The following is a 17,709-nucleotide window of genomic DNA, read 5'->3' on the forward strand; positions in this document are numbered from 1 at the left end:
GCCCTTCTTTCTTCCAAAGTAAACAAAATTAGTACCATGTTTTTTGTGAATTGTCTCTCTTTTGGATGAGACCTATCAAAAATCCTCTGGCACAGTTTGGATAAACATTTACCTGTTTATCTTTGAAAAGTCTTTCTCCTTCACTCCACCTTGCTAATGCCTACCTCTCAAGGGGGAGGTGCCTCTTATGCTTATATAATTTTTGAAATGCTGAGTTCTTTGGAATGAAAGGCATTATATTAATGTAAAATACTATTAAAGTATTTTGCTTCTCACAGCTCCCTTTTCTGAGTCTGCCTATTCCCCTATCTGCAACATTGCCATAATTCATTCTCCCCTTGGTTCTGCCCAAGTTAAAAGCCTTAATCATACCTTTGATCATGTCCCAGCATTCTGGAATTCTGGAAATTCCCTCTTCCTGTGGCCTCCTGAAATCTCTACTCTCTAGGCTCCAGGGAGTCCCAAATGCTGCAGCCAAATTACTTTCTTGTTCTGGGAAAGAGAACTGTATCATTTTGGCTCTTGTAAGATACGATATCACAAAGGTCTGCTCAAGGGAATTAGAGCCTCATAACTCACAGTTGCCAGTTATTAATTCTGTGGGGCAGATCCTCAGTTGATATAAATCGGTGTAGCTTCATTGCCTTCAGTAGAGTTATGCTGATTTATGCCAGATGAGGACCTGGCCCTAGATGTACTTCGCTTGCACAAAGGCTAGTTTTCCAAGGCATCCATTAATGTGCCCTGTGCATGTAAGAGCCATACTGTCTTTACTTGGCAAGTTGCTTTGAAAAAATGACACCTTCCTACTTAACAGACCTGGTCTCTGGGTATATTTTGTCAAATTCACTCACTTTTCGAACAAAAATAAATTTTTCTTCCTTTTTACTCCTTGGAAGAGGCAATACAGTCATGGGAGAGTGAGATGGATTTTATTTTGGCACCTGCATCAACAGAATTTTGAATTCAGTTCAAGTGCAGAGCCAAATTATGCCCTCAGTTACAACAGTACAATGCCTCAGTGGGGTTACACAGGTGTAATAGGGCAGAAATTATCTTTCAGAACCTCTATCACTGGTGACAATGCATAAGCTAGAAAAAGCACAGCTTGACTTACAAATCACAGGTTGAACTTGTGGCAGTTAGATACGCTTATTTATTATACACACAAAAAGCACAAAATTTGATCTGGAATTTGCCGAGAGTCAATAAAACAGTTATACTACAATGTCATGTTTACAGTTACTTTTCAAATTAGGATCACACTTTAACTTCTCAATGTCTCAGTTTCCCCCTCTTTAAAAATCAGGCTATTAGTGCTTAACCACTTTTATAAAAACATTTTGAAATGTACAGAGGAAAAGCATTCTATAAGTGCAAAGCATATATTAATAGAACGTAGTGCTCTCCTACTTTAGAATATTTCTCTTCAGTACAGCAATACAAATAATAAATTGTAATAGTATATTAGGTCACACAATGCAAAGGCTCTGAAAGGACTGTTACATTGTATTATTTGAGGTCAATGTACATCTGTTTGGGGGCAGGGACTGTCCCTTACTAGGTGGTTGTACAATGCCTAGAATAATGGGGCCCTGCTCTCAGTTGGGGTCTCAAGCTGTTGCTGTAACACAAAGAGTAACAATAAAAAATAATAATCTTGGAGCCATTATGATCACATACAATATCCATATTAAAATCAATTGGACTCCAGATATTATCACCTAAGTCCTAACAAAAAATGTGTGCAGATACCCCACCCCCCTCACCCCATCCCAGCTAATATAAGTGTTTACGTGACTTCACAAACATGATGGGCCTGATTCACCACCAGCTGGTTTCTTATGTAGTCATTTGCACCTGTGAAAAGTGAACATTCTACTCTCAGTCATGCTCATAATGTAACACACAGTGCAGTAAAGGTAGATGAGAGCCGCTGGGTGCGTTGTCTCAAGGATGTGGCGCTTCTGTGAAGACCGAAAGAGAGAGTCCTTTGATACAAGCGGAATGAGGCGGGGGGGGGGGGGGGGGGAAGATAGCTTTCGAATAGCTATAGTTTCAAGTTAGCTTGTGAGTTAAATGCAAAACATTAACCCTTGGTATGGATGTAGGTTTAAAATAAAAAATGTTTTCAATATCAGGAACCAGATGCTCCTGTGAGTTACAGAGGTGCGTCTACCCTTACACTCAACCCATCTGGCTGCAGCTGTGGAGGACTGAGCCCAATTCTCCTCTCACTCACATCAGTATCACTTTAGAATGACTCCATTACTTCAATGGAGTTGCTCTTGACCTACTCTCAGGCAAGTGTGTGAAGAACTGGACCCATGAACACTGGACTATTGGACCAGTTCTAAATAACTATGGTTTATTATATACAATATAACAGTTTGTTTTTATTATGATATGAAACAGACTAGAAACTCCATTCATTCTTAATGATGCCACTCATCCAAAAAAGACAAGAGGAACAAATGAAAGAAGACCATTCTAATCAGGGTAACTTAGGGATGGATGCCAGCAGGAAAAGCTTGCTAACTGCCAGCTGTTTCAGCAAAAGAATTTTCCTCAACAATCATTCCAGGGGCGAAACTGGCTCTAATATCAATATAAAGGGAGGAGATGGGATGTAACAGAAAACTTAGATAAAGGTATAACAAACTGCAATTACAAGAAGACAAAGATGAAGGAACTGGGATATTTAAAACACACACAGACAGAAGTAAAAAAAACAGAACTAGGAATTAGTTTTTTTCCTTCCAATGCCACCGTTTCTTACAATTTTGGACTGTTGCTAAACTTTGTTATACAGTAACCAAAGTAATATTAGGACTGATTCAGGAAAGCATCTGAACTGAGACTTCACTTTAAACTCATGCTTAACTTTAAGGATTGCTAAATCCTACTGAAGTTAATAGTTTTTAACCATGTGCTTAAATCCTATCACAAACAGAGATGGAATTAAGCGCACACACAATGGCCCCTAATTAGAAAAAATGTTTGATTGTTCTATTATGTTTGAAATAGTCCATTTTTCTGTATATAGCTTTTTGTCAGACCTAAACTTTGTGTATTACTTACAGTTGCACCATTTCAGACAGTGGGTGATAAGTGGGTGCTACATTTAACTGATATCAGTTCTGCCGTCCTGTCTATGTACTGAAAAATACACCCAAGAAAAATACTAACTGAAAATTGTGTTTTCATCACTTAGAGCCCACTCATGCAAACATTTAGCATAGAGTGTCTCGTTCACAACACCGAATAGTCCCTTTGCACTCTGACATAGCTGCAACACCCCTCTCAGTTCTTACACTCACGTAAGCAGGAACTTCAATCGGACTATTCACATAACAAACAAAATGCTCAGAAGTAAGTTGTTTGCAGGATTGGGCCCTTAATTTCTTAAAGTAACTCTTATCCCATCGACCTGGAGCTGAAAGTCAAAAGGGACTAGCTGAATAACCTATAGATAAACATTCTTTCTAATATATTTTGGGCTATTTTCGTCCTCTAGGATTAGGCTTGTTCAAGTAAAGATCATCCACTTTTAATTTTTATTCTTGCTTACAAGAACTTGTAAATTCTACTGCTACTGTCTAGTAGAAAACAATATACCCCTGACCAGATTTGAGGCCTAAAACCTAGTAAGCAACCTAGATGAAAGCCAAGGGACTGACTCTTTCAAGGCAGGGCTTAAACAGATTTACTATTTCACCACAGAGGAACTGATTCTCCACTGCTTTGCATTAAAAGTGCCATGTTGTCACTTACAGCAGTACAAACTGAGCCAGATACTCAGCTGTATCCCACCTGATCTGCACTGCTATGGAGGTGCAAAGCTGCTGACACCCAAGGGATCTGCTCAGTTGAGGATTTCCCTAGTGTGGAGGAACCGCTGGATGGTGTAGAGCTAACACACAGCTGGCTATGTTGCCTTTTCATAGGGGCTGTTCCTGGAAAAAGATAATATTCTCAACATACGTTTCCATTCCAGTGATCTGAAACTGCAACAATGGCCCCAAAAATGAGGATAACTTACGAGTGGCCTTGAGAATACCCTAAATTATGCTAGATGCCACGAAGAGCTCCAGATGGGCCCAAGTGTTTCAAAGGCATCTGAAAGCTTTTGACTCCACAGACTCAGCTGAATTGAGTGAGCCTCGGCTACAGATCAGAATCAAGCCCATTTTACGCTCACTTTGCATGGACGCAAATAGCTCCACTAGGTGCAAGGCAGTGAAGAATCAGGCAGGAATTAGTTCTGCTCATTTACACCAGTGTCCGTTGGTCATAACTCCACAGCTGCCAATGGAATCATAGTGGTGTAAAACAGGTGTAACTGCAAAGAGAATACAGCACATGGCGTTGCAGCTGTGATACAGCACTACGAGGAAAAAGTGCTCATACCATGAATCTAAAAATATCCACTTAAAAGCGTCCTGCAGAGGAAATCTGGGAAACCTCATCAATGATACTGAGCTCTTTTTTTTTCCTGACAGAAAGAAGAATAGCTGCTATATGACAAATGTTTACAGTACATAGATGGAAATCCTCCCTAAAGGATCAATCGTGCAAATAAACATGAATAATTTTCTTCACATGAAAAAGGGACATGGTTTTGAAGGACCACCGTCAGATTTAATTTAGATGTATAGTAAGAAGTTTTTACAAAACCTAAGTGCAAAACAAAATAAAACCTAAAAACCAACATAAACGGTTCCATTAACTTTTTAAACATTCCATTTGTAACAGTATCCAGATCCCCAGCTTGTGTAAATGAGTGTAAATCCATTGATGTCAATGAAGCTACATCAACTTGCAATAGCTAAGGATCTATTTAATCATTGTTAAACAGCATTTGCCAACCAAAGATTGCAGAATTGCAATAATACAGGAGAACTTGAAATAGAATTTCACTAGAAGGTCAAGTAAAATTTGCTAGCCTATTCTCATGGTCCAGGAAATGCAAAAATCAAAGATGCAACACAATTAAAACTAACTGGAATCACACTATGACCTAGCTCCTATTCCTACTGAAATAAATAGAATTTTGCCATTGGCTTTAATAGAAGTGGGATTGTTTTTATAATATTTGAGTGTACTATACACAGGTTTCCCTACAATACCAAAGGAAAAAAAAAGGTGCAGGGGGATTGTGTTATGTAGACTATTCTCATTTGAGAGACTATGAGATGGCATTAGAACAAATACATAAATAATGATTGGAAATGTACTCAGATGTTTTTTAAAACTAAGACAAAAATATAAAATTTAACTGGATTGAGGGGCTGAGCCTTCATTCTACAGAACTGAAGGCTGATGTGTGACAAGACCCCCAAACATAAATTCAGGTTCTTCAAGTAGAACCCAAAATAGAAAAGTTACACTCCATTCTTGTACATAGGTGCAGATTTATTACACATACCTGGCCCCACTGTCCCTCATCAGTTAAACTTGTATTGTGGCATTCATAATAATTTCAAAAATATTTCTTTATTCTTCCATTTGGTGAAGATATTATAACTAGTGGTGTTGAGCAAAGGCCTTTTAGTCTATAGATAATAATAGAGCATCTTTTTTAAAGCAGATACGTTTTTAGCTTGGAAGTCCACCTGCTACAAATATTATTAAAATTCTTATGAAATCCCAAGATCATTACAAAAAAGGGTATTTTCAACAAACTTTGTGATGCCTAAGGAGTAACAGAATATGAAATGATAATATTTCAGATACTGTAATAGTCTAAATTTTAAAAAGTATATTAACTGTGTTCTGAATATCGTTTTTAGTAAAAGTTTCTTTTGAGTGAGCAGAGAACAGAAAAATGTTCTTAAATTATCTCCAGTTTTTATCTGTTTTCTAAACTAAATCTGTCTAAATTGGTTTTCAGAAAAATATACTAAAAAAGAAACAATAAAGAAGATGAAAAATGATGCATTGCTTTTTCACTGAGGCTTTGTGTCACAAGAACCTACCCAGAGCAACTTTTATTCTGATGATTAAATGAAAGTTACCACAATCATCATTTATTGGGTTTTGCCACTTATTAGTCAAAAATGATATAATTGTAAACAAAATTCAAACAAAGCTAAACATATCACATTTAAAGCTCTTACATTATGGTCAGCCCTCAGATAATGAACTTCTTCAGGACACAAAGTTTAAACTATTTTTGTATATTTATGCCTTAAACCTACAAACAGTTATATACACAAGTAATGTCACACATATTTGGGACTTCAACAGGATTACTTACATGCACAAAGTTACTCAAGTGCCAAAGTATGTGTAGGATTGAGACTTTACATGGTAGTTCTCTTTGTAGTGTATTTTATCAATATGGAACAATTCTCAAGTTTTTGCTGGTCTCTACAGACCAAATGAAGGAATCTGAGGACTCAGAAACACTAAACAGTCTGTGCAGTGATTACATCTTAAAGACCTAAGAATAGATGTTTAGTGCTAATATGCACCTTGGAGGATAAATCAATAGTCAGAAGCTAAACATTTAGAATTCAGTTCTGCAGCAATCTGAAGTCTTTTATCCCTTTATTAATGGACCCCTCACAATTAACAGGCAACACCAGTTTCAATAACATGTTCTAGAGCCTAATCCTCTGGACACTTACAGATAACTTTACACATGTGAGTAGTCCTGCTGAGATCTCACCAGGATAAGTGTTTGTGGGATTAGATCCCCAGTTTGCAAGTTTTCAGACCAGCAAACCTTGTTTTCACATAAGTCTGTAAGGCACTTTGCTCTCTCTTTGCACAACATAAATAAATATATTAATAACAGTAATATGAGCCATGGCCTTAAAAATATCCAGAGATGTACAGTGCAATTAAAAATTTCCAACACAGGGATGTGAAGTGTAATGAAAAACCACACAAACCAGGCATTAACTTTTAGGAATGCTTTGAATACTGAAGGAATGTCTGAAGTTTCATAGAGTTTAAGGCCAAAAGGGTCCATCAGTTCATCTGGCCTGATCTCTTGTATATCACAGACCATTAAATTTCACTAAGATACCCCTATATTAAGCCCAAAGACCAAAGCACTTCAGTCCTCAGAAGACTAAACTGTATGTGCCATAGGCAGAATACAGGAGAGACCAAGGTGCCACCAATGCCCAAGGCCTCTGCAATGGCAGGAAATGAATTGAGAATTCTCAGTGCAACTACTCACAACCAGTGCTTAATTCTCAATTGCATGCAGTGACTGTACAAAAAAAAAAAAATTCAACAACTTTTAAGACACTGCTGCATGCTTTGCAAGATCACTTTACACAGAGCTAGACCCATGGCAAGGCCCAGGCAGCAAATCAGGGATACACACTGTCTGTGTGTGTGTGCTGGAGCCTAATAATACTCTGGGGGCTTTAATAGGATCTAAGATTAACTCAGTTTGAGCGCCACTTTCTGAATGCCCTTTACCTGCATCCCAGGTGTCAGGTTCCTAGAACAACAGTGCCGCCTGGGCTCAGAGAAGCGCTTTTCATCCCCAGAGGGCAGCACACAGGTGAGCGGGTTAATCCTAATCCAACTGCCACACACAGCCCGAGAAGCAAGACAGCGGGCGGGAGTCCGCTTTGCTCCTGCGAGGAGGGCCCCCAGCACCCAGAGCTCACCCTGGGGCCAGGTGCGGAGGCTGCTGCAGCTGCGCGCCGCCCGATAACCCCGGGACAGGCAGTAGCCAACTTCCGAACTACGCTTTCCCCGGGGCCCGGGCGAGGCTCGCCTCAGAGCAACCCCCCGCGCGCTTCCTGCCAGCGCCCGGGCCAGGGCTCCTCGGTCGAGCCCCGACCCGCCCAGCCTCTCCGGCGAACCCCTTTCGGCGAACCCCCGAACTCCGCAGCCCCAGCCGGGGCTCGCCAGCGCCGCTCCCCTGCCGCCTGCAGCTGTCAAGCGAACGGCAGCGCCCGCTGCACAGCCGCCTGGAGGGTCGCCGCCGCCCCGGACAAAGAAGGGGAAGGGGGGACGGGACTGCGACTTACCTGAGCCCCGCGCCTGAGGGGGGATGGTGCTGCCGACGAGCGCCCAGCACGAGCAAGCGAGCAGCAGCCACAGGCTCCGGAGGAGATCCCGGCTCATGGTCTAGCCCGCTCCGCATAGGAAGCCGAGGCAAGAAGTGGGGCTCCTCTGCTGGGGGGGCCGAGGGCTGCACCCCGGGCCGGCCGGGGAGAGAGGCGAGGCCGCCGCGGCGGCAGCTGTGGCTGGGCTGGCTGCTCCGGGACGCCGCGCGGCTGGGCTGGGCTGACTCACTCCGCTTCGCTTCAGCGCCGCGAGGGAAACAGGAAATCTTAAAACTTCGCAAACAGCTGGGCAGGACTTGCTAGCTCCGACACGAGTTCCTTCGCCCCCTTCGCTCCCCGCCCCCTTCCTCAGCCGCCTGTCACTCAGCTGCCCTGGGCCAGCCCCTCGCAGGTCTCTGAGCCACCGCAAACACCCTCCAGCCGGCCACAGCGCCTTGTCCGCATGGCTGCGTGCAGAGAAGTAGTTGCCTTGCCTAGGAAGCAAAGAGGGGAGAGTTTCCCCCCAGCCATATGATCAAGGCTTGCATTTGCAGCCTGTTATTGGTTTATTGGGTGCGCCTATAGCCAGCAGCTAGATTGGGGTCCCTTGTGCTGGGCGCTGTACAAACAGTAAATGGGCCCAGCCCTGAAGAACTTAAAAGCTAGGATCCAGATCCTGCAATGTGTTTCAGGTGGGCAGACTGCTCCCCTGCACACAGGCCTGCTTGTTGATTCCACTAGGTCTCCCCTGGTGGCATTCCAGGTGTGTGTTTCACATTGCTGAGTCAGGGCCTGAAGAGAAGACATAGCAGGCAGGTGACATAAACAATGGGGCAGGGAAGTTGAAGTGACAGTAATAACAGGAAATGTTAGTACAGACTAGCTTGTGCTCAATTTTTAGAAGTAAGCTGGTGGGTAGCAGCAATCACAGTCATAACAGTTTGTCACCTGCCTCTCAGGTATTTTGTTCCAGAATTGAAAAGAGGCTGCATGTGTTGCAGAAAATTGTCAAAAGGAAATGAATGAAAATTTGCCTGCAAAAGGGGTCAAATTGCTCGTGAAATTAAAGCAATTTTTTGAAGCCATGAAAATAGGGAGAAATCCACATTGTTGTGTCTTTTTGATGCAAAAATCTACATGCACAGGTGCAAAATCATCTGAAAGAAAATTGTGAACATTTTCACAAATATGTTCATGAACATTTTTTCAAAATGTGGCACTACCCTAGAACACACACTCTCTAAATAAGATCGATGAAGCAGTGATTGCCAGCTGCGACGTATGTGTTGCGTGGGTAGCTTTAAGATGTGTTGATGTGTGCACTTGCACACATACTTTTCTTTAACAGTCTCAGGAACCTACTACGTCATCAGTAAGGGGGCATGACTTTGAGATGTTTTACATGCATTGTGGATACAGAAGGTGGGTAAAACTCATCAGCTTCCTTCCCTCACCAAGCTCAAGTAACCAGGCTTTTTTGCAGGAACCAGCGTGAGCAGAAAATAACATTCTAGGGATGGAATCAATGCAATGGAATGATTCTGCACTGCCTATATAGCAACTGCAAACCATGAGATCTACTGGAAGTTTTGCACTGAATAGGCACTGCAGGTCACTAAAAATACTGCCATGAGATATGAAGTAACTTCTTTTAGTATATTCAGTTTTAGTACATGGGCTGTTGATATTACAGTAGAACCTCAGAGTTACCAATACCTCGGGAATGGAGGTATTCGTAACTCTGAAATGTTCGTAACTCTGAACAAAACATTATGGTTGTTTCAAACGTTTACAACTGAACATTGACTTAATACAGTTTTGAAACTTTACTATGCAGAAGAAAAATGCTGTTTTCCCTTTATTTTTTAGTAGCTTACGTTTAACACGGTACTGTACTGGCTTTAATTTTATTTATTTATTTAATTTATTTTGGTTTCTGCTGCTGCCTGATTGTGTACTTCCCGTTCCAAATGAGGTGTGTGGTTCAGTGGTGAGTTTGTAACTCTGGTGTTCATAACTCTGAGGTTCTGCTGTACTCTCCTCTCACATATACGGCTGTGTATGGACTGGAAAATAAATAGCTGCACATGGAGATAATTTGAGAGTCTTTGTTGTGATTTTGGTGATTCAGCTGAGTCTTGATTACAGCACTTGATATGGATGCAGAACCAGGTATTTCAAAAATGGGGGGAGAGAGAGAGAGAGTGCGCGCTCACGCAAAATGCACATATCAATTATTTATGGACTTTGAAGGGTTTACACAATGTATTTAACTGGTGAATATCTTTGGCTTCAAAAATCTCATGTTTGTTTGTAACTTTGGTTTTAAAAACATATTTGCACAGTGCCGTCACAGTTTATGTTGTGAATTCTCAGACTTCTCTAAGAGGTTTTTCATTTCTTCATTTTGCTTTGTTTACTCAAGATTCCCTCAGACACAACTGCCCTCTTGAAGTTGGGGGGAAATTTGCCTCAGTAACACTTGAGTATAGATGTGGGGTATTTTTATCAATTAATAGCATAACATCACTGTGCTGCAAACTGGCCATATTTTTAGTCACTTAGTACACATTATTTAACACCTTTTATTATATATTATAGCAATGCAGTACTCTAACTGTGGATCACAGAGCATTTGCTGGTGGACTGGAAAGTTGGTTAGTCACATGGCATAGGCTCTTGTCTATTTCCTTGTACAACTTGCATTATTACAAGAAGCTATAAATTCATTAAATACATTCCTAATGTTACTTTTCCATGTAAGCAATTGCTATAGTTGCCAAAGGAATGTTGCATGGTTATGAATAGGGGAGGGGAAGAATGGTTGTAGGTCAGGTGATCCGTGAGACTTTTTTTTTTTTTTTTTTTTAAAGATGGGGGCAACTCTTTGATAAAGCTTGTGGATCCCTGTCATAACATAATGAATTCTTGCTTGGATCTCTCTAAAGGAAAAGTAACTAATTGGACTAAAACTGATCCAGCTTTCATAGGAGGTGAAGCAAAAAACAAGTGCAATTCACAGTTGTACTTTCACAAAGATGTACCTGAGTTGTGTTATACTTACACACAAAGGCTCTGTTTCTGCATTTCTTGAGCACCCGAAGCTCCCATGCTTGGGCCCAAAATCAGTTTAGTCAGGATTTCCTGGACAACTGAAAATATATAAAACAATGCTAAAGCTGGTTACTTTGTTCCAGTTCCTTATGAACAGTTTCCATTTCCTTATTCACAGACTGAAGTTGCCTATTTATTTCTAACCCAAAATGGTGAATAATTAACTTCAGTTGGATATAGGTGAGGGAGAACAAATAATGCAAAACCTCAGATGAAGTCAGAAGAGAAGCTTAAGAAGTTTTCATAATTATCTCTGTTCAATGGTCACAGCTGTTGTTTTCTGCAACTGTTGTATATACGGTGCTATATGGCACAGGAACAAAATGCCATAACTGAATATTTTTTTAAATGTTGTACCTTATAAATTGTTAATATATTTGTATGTTGTTTTGGGGGAAGTAGGTTATAATATGTAATGAAGTCTGAACTCCTCTTAAAGGAAAACTACAGTGACTCTTTGATACCTTAGATAGCAACATCAGTATGTACTAATTAAGAATAAGTACAGTATATTATGAAATCTGTACAGTTTGCTGTGACAGGATCTGTCACTGGAAGGGGAAATATGGCTTGTGGGCTGATGAGTTGCTAAAACATTATAAAAACAACAAGGAGTCCTTGTGGCACCTTAGAGACTAACACATTTATTTGGGCATAAGCTTTCGTGGACTAAAACCCACTTCATCAGGTGCATGGAGTGAAAAATACAGTACGCTGTGTGTGTATATATATATATAGAGAGAGAGAGAGAGAGAGAACATGAAAAGACGGGAGTTGCCTTACGAAGAGGAGGATCACTGCTAACTAGGCCAATTCAGTTAATGTGGAAGTGGCCGATTCTCAACAGTTGACAAGAAGGGGTGAATATCAGGAGAGGGAAAATTGCTTTTTGTAGTGACCCATCCACTTCCAGTCTTTATTCAGGCCTAATTTTATGGTGCCATCCTAGCCACTGTGGATGTAGAAGCTCTCTACACCAACATTCCACACAAAGATGGACTACAAGCCATCAGGAACAGTATCCCCGATAATGACAGAGCAAACCTGGTGGCTGAACTTTGTGACTTTGTCCTCACCCACAACTATTTCAGATTTGGGGACAATGTATACCTTCAAGTCAGCGGCACTGCCATGGGTACCCACATGGCCCCACAGTATGCCAACATTTTTATGGCTGACTTAGAACAACGCTTCCTCAGCTCTCGTCCCCTAGCGCCCCTATTCTACTTGCATTACATTGATGACATCTTCATCATCTGGACCCATCGGAAGGAGACCCTTGAGGAATTCCACCAGGATTTCAACAATTTCCACCCCACCATCAACCTCAGCCTGGACCAGTCCACACAAGAGATCCACTTCCTGGACACTACAGTGCAAATAAGCAATGGTCACATAAACACCACCCTATACCGAAAACCTACTGACCACTATACTTATCTATATGCCTCCAGCTTTCATCCAGACCACATCACATGATCCATTGTCTACAGCCAGGCTCTAAGATACAACCAATCCCTCAGTCAGAAACAAACACCTACAAGATCTCTATCAAGCATTCTTAAAACTACAATACCCACCTGGTGAAGTGACGAAACAGATTGACAGAGCCAGAAGTGGGTACCCAGAAGTCACCTACCACAGTACAGGTCCAACAAAGAAAGTAACAGAACGCCACTAGCTGTCACCTACAGCCCCCAACTAAAACCTCTCCAACGCATCATCAAGGATCTACAACCTATCCTGAAGGACAATCCCTCACTTTCACAGACCTTGGGAGACAGGCCAGTCCATGCTTACAGGCAGCCCCCCACCCTGAAGCAAATACTCACCAGCAACTACACACCGCACAACAAAAATACTATCCCAGGAACCAATCCCTGCAACAAACCCCGTTGCCAACTCTGTCTGCATATCTATTCAAGGGACACCATCATAGGACCTAACCACATCAGCCACACCATCAGGGGCTCATTCACCTGCACATCTACCAATGTGATATATGCCATCATGTGCCAGCAATGTCCCTCTGCCATGTACATTGGCCAAACCGGACAGTCTCTACGCAAAAGAATAAATGGACACAAATCAGACATCAAGAATTGTAAAATTAAAAAACCAGTAGGCGAGCACTTCAATCTTCCTGGACACTCAGTAACAGACTTAAAAGTGGCAATTCTTCAACAAAAAAACTTCAAAAACAGACTTCAATGAAAAACTGCAGAACTGGAATTAATTTGCAAACTGGACACCATCAAATTAGGCTTGAATAAAGACTGAGAGTGCATGGTTCACCACAAAAAGTAATTTTCCCTCTGTTGATATTCTCACCTTCTTGTCAATTGTTGGAAATGGCCGACGTCCACCTTGATTGCATTGGCCTCATTAGCACTACAAAAGTAATTTTCCCTTTCAATATTCACCCCTTCTTGTCAACTGTTGAGAACAGGCCACTTCCACCTTAATTGAATTGGCCTTGTTAGCACTGACCCTGCCCCTGCACCCTCCCCCGGTAAGGCAACTCCCATCTTTTCATGTGCTGTGTGTATATATATATACCGCTTACTGTATTTTTCACTCCATGCATCTGATGAAGTGGGTTTTAGCCCACAAAAGCTTATGCCCAAATAAACGTGTTAGTCTGTAAGGTGCCACAAGGACTCCTCATTGTTTTTGCTGATACAGACTAACGGGGCTACCACTCTGAAACCTAAAATATTATAGTTTCTCTTTTACTCTCTAGTAGTGTCAGGACCACACAAGATCAGGGGTGACCACGTGAGGTCACTGCCTACCATGCTGACCAATATTGTCTCATTGTTTCCTTTTATTTCCCTGTAAGTTTGTTGTTTTCTTATGTATTGTCTTGCTTTTTGTAGATTGTAAACTCTTTGGGGTAGGGACTGTCTTTTTTTTTCAGTGTTTGTACAGTGCCTAGCTCCCTGGGGTCCTGATTTAAGACTAGGCACGATGGTAATTCAAATAAGTAAATAATAATAAATAAACGTTGAACCCAGATATTTGAGACCAATTTCTTCCTTAGCCTTAATCCAGATAGGCACCCAAAATACAAATAAACTTAATGCCTCACATCACTCAGGTTCTTCTATTAAAACAAAACAAACAATGACTAGTACTCCAGGATAATCTCTGACTGCAGTGTAGGCTAAAACTTTATATAATTTTAAGAATCCAAGTAAAAACTACCCAGGAAAAGGGTTTTTCTCCCCTAGCCCAACCCTCTTATACCATTTTATTCTTATCACATGCCAACCAAACTACTACACAAATCTCACTCAGGGTATGTCTATGCTACCTGCCGGATCGGCAGGCAGCAATCAATCCAGCAGGGATCGATTTATCTCATCTAGTCTAGATTCGATAAATCGACCCCCGAGCGCTCTCCCGTCGACTCCTGTACTCCACCATCACGAGAGGCGCAGGCGGAGTTGACGGGGGAGCGGCAGCAGTCGACTCACCACGGTGAAGACACCACGGTAAGTCGATCTAAGTACATGGACTTCAGCTACGTTATTCACATAGCTGAAGTTGCTTAACTTAGATCGACCCACCCCAGTGTAGACCAGGGCTTTAAGAAATGTTTTTCTAGCATCCCCATTCCTCAAGTTTCAACAAGACACCACATCAATGTTACAACTGTATTTATAGTGCTGTGAGACTTTTAGCCCAAACTCATCCCACCCACACCGATGAGCTGCTAAATTACACAGCTAAGCCAGTATTTTCATTAGCTTTTTGATAGGAATCCTGTTACAATAAGTTAACCAGATGTCTGTACAACTGCACCTACACAAGACATTGTTTGTGCCGAGGTAGTGTTGGCGGTAGCATCAAAGATGAAACGTTCTAAAATCTGTGTGTGTTGTACAATCTAAGATATATGACATTTTCTTGACTGATAAATATCAAAAAGATCAATAGAACAAGCATGATCATAGTTGGTGTGACCCAGGGGCTCAGGCATAGAACTGGTTGGAGAAACCTCAATATGTCGTTCAGTCAAAATAGTTGATTTTTCCAGAATTTCATTTCAGAAGAACACTGGGTAAAAAATCCTGACAATGTCAAAAGGTCCTGTTTTGACATTGTCAGAATGAAACGTTTTGATTTTTCGTTTTGAACCAACTTCGCATGTTGAAAAATTTTAATTTAGTACTACATATTAAATTACAACATTTTAAAAGGTCTTCATGATATTTTTTCCAGAATTCTCCTTCATAGATAATTTTTAAATTTTCAGTTTTCATTCCAACTTGAAACAAAGTCAAATTTTGAAATCTCAAAACCCTTTGTGAAATGGAACCTCCATCCTCCACACAGCTCTAATCCGGAATCCAGGTTTATACCAGCCTGCTAACTTTCAGAATCTAAAGCCTGAGCATGTAACACTGGCCACTCAGCACACTTAAAGATCTTTCGTACAACTCTGCCTGCCTGCTGCATCACTTATTGCTAGGGAAACGCACATGGGCCATGTGTGGCACAAAAACTTAATACGAATGCCTGTCCTTGTAACTTTAAGCACCCCTGTATTCACATCCTATCCACTATTGTAATAATGTCTGTATAAAACATGCCTTTTGAGGTATCACTTGAACAATAATAATTTGATCACCTTAATCAATCAGTCCATCAGCCCCCACAGAGAGCATGATGATCACAACATGTAATTTGTGTTGTTCTAGACAGTTCTTCAGCCATCCGCTGGCCAGGCTGTCAGTGGCACAAGACACTCAATTGGCATAGCGCACCACAGCCCAGAACCCCTGAGTGATCCCCCAGTCTCAGCCTCCGAAGTAGCTGGGATTACAGGCATGCACCAGCACATCTGGTGCAAATAACTTACTGATCATTAATATTCTTGTGTGATATATGTACTTGGTGGGTATTCAGAGTTATGGGTATATGCTAGAATGCTAGTAGGGAAACCTACTCCTTTGTGTGCGGGCAACTGTGTTTAAACCAGGTATGCCAGAGTGTCTCAGTAAACAGATCTGCCCGCACACAAAGGAGTAGGTTTCCCTACGTGGGAGTTATGTCCAAACTACTTTGAAAGACAAAGATTTGAGACAAAACTCATTCTAACAAAGATTTAAGGCAAAACTCATACTAATAAGTGGTGGAGAAGACAGCATGGCATCTACCGCCAGCAGGAGAGGGAAGCTTGGTCTGGGTTGTACTTTTCATCCTGCCTCTCGAAACAAAATAATTGAACTCTGGAAAATATAAGCAAAGACAGAAGCCAGCTTGGGCATCCATCACTAGACAGACATAAGAGGCCAGAGCTCTTGCAAACTGAGAAAGATGGCTCCTTCAAGCAAGGCAGGGCGGGGGTTAATGTCTCTGGAAACTGAATATTGGTAAGAAACCTGCTTAGGCAAAGAGCTTTCACTTAGGAAGACAAGGGAAAACAGCCCCTTGTGCTTTTGTGGAAGGTCCTGACTGAGGCAAAGTCCTACGTGGCTGGGAAAAAGAGTGACTGTTGAGAGAAACCACCTTGAACAAAGCTTGTATCTTGCTTGATTAAGTTTTAGACTGTTAGAAGTGAATTTGTTTCTGTTTTACTTATAACTCTATCTTCATTCCTTATACTTGAACTCACTTAATCCCATGTGTATTTTGTTAATTAATTTGTTTTACATTCACTATAAACCAGCTGAGTGCTGTGTTTAAAGGGAAGGGTGTATTCATCCAGTTAAGTTAATAAGCTGTGATATGGGGTGGGGGTTTGTGTTTAGAGGAACAAATTAACCATATTATTTCTCTGAATAATAGGAGAAGGCCAGACATTGCAAAGCACACAGTTTTGGGAAAATTTGGGACTGGGAGCGTGTTGGGGTGACTCTAAGTATCAACATAGGCTGTGGATGCTACAATGGGGCTGTAGACATGCTGCTGGGGTCAGAGCTTCTGAAATAGGACCGTTTAGCACACAGACACTCAGGGTGTGACCAAAATGCTGGCAGACTGTGATTGTCCCAGGTTGGGAGCTTCAGCAGCAAAGCATTGTGAAGCACCCAAGCTTACAGAGCAGGCAGTGACACGCTCCCTCACTGCTCTGGATTGTATCCCACATCATCACAATCATGCTACATTTTTTGAAGTGATCAGGGGGTGTAGAGTTTTAGCCCCTATTAAAATGCAAGCTTTTTTCCTTTGCATAATCATCTCTGCTAGTGTGGACTTGTTTCTAATAATTCATACATCACTGTAAAAATGTGCATCCTCAAGCAATGGCATTTACAAAAGATTACACTAATTGCAAAGTTTTATGAAGGACTAATTCAAAGTGTTTGGACTTCTCATAGCATTATGCTTATCTCCCAGATATAATCAAATTAAAACATCTTCTGTGTGTAATCACCTATCACAAGGAGGCAATCAGTGTGTTATCAATCCCTGAATAAATCAGAAGAAACAACAATTACATTATCTTCAAGATTTATCTTACTGATACTTTCTGTACACAGACAAAACTCCTGAAAGTCACTTTGCTAAATAAAGTTTTGAAATGTTATTAAAATTAACATGACACTTTTAAACATTGAGGCTTCTA

General features: G+C 41.3%; 2 protein-coding genes across 4 annotated transcripts in view; one reads left to right on the top strand and one right to left on the bottom strand.

Annotated features, from left to right (window-relative positions):
- The window catches only part of TGFBR2 (transforming growth factor beta receptor 2), a 79,290-nt gene extending 70,946 nt beyond the window's left edge, over nucleotides 1–8,344 (bottom strand). Inside the window, exons 1-2 of one of the 3 annotated variants that reach the window (XM_048838652.2) lie at nucleotides 8,001–8,344; nucleotides 373–492 (exon numbers count right to left, since the gene is read on the bottom strand). In XM_048838652.2, coding sequence (XP_048694609.1) covers nucleotides 373–492; nucleotides 8,001–8,097 — 217 coding nt within the window. In that variant the 5' untranslated portion in view covers nucleotides 8,098–8,344. The remainder of the gene's footprint in view (nucleotides 1–372; nucleotides 493–8,000) is intronic. The other 2 variants (XM_048838651.2, XM_048838653.2) reach the window with 2 other exon arrangements.
- The window catches only part of GADL1 (glutamate decarboxylase like 1), a 244,640-nt gene that overhangs the window by 188,380 nt on the left and 38,551 nt on the right, over nucleotides 1–17,709 (top strand). The window lies entirely within an intron of this gene.

The sequence above is a fragment of the Caretta caretta genome, chromosome 2, assembly GCF_965140235.1.
Source record: "Caretta caretta isolate rCarCar2 chromosome 2, rCarCar1.hap1, whole genome shotgun sequence".
In the NCBI taxonomy this organism is placed as follows: domain Eukaryota; kingdom Metazoa; phylum Chordata; order Testudines; family Cheloniidae; genus Caretta; species Caretta caretta.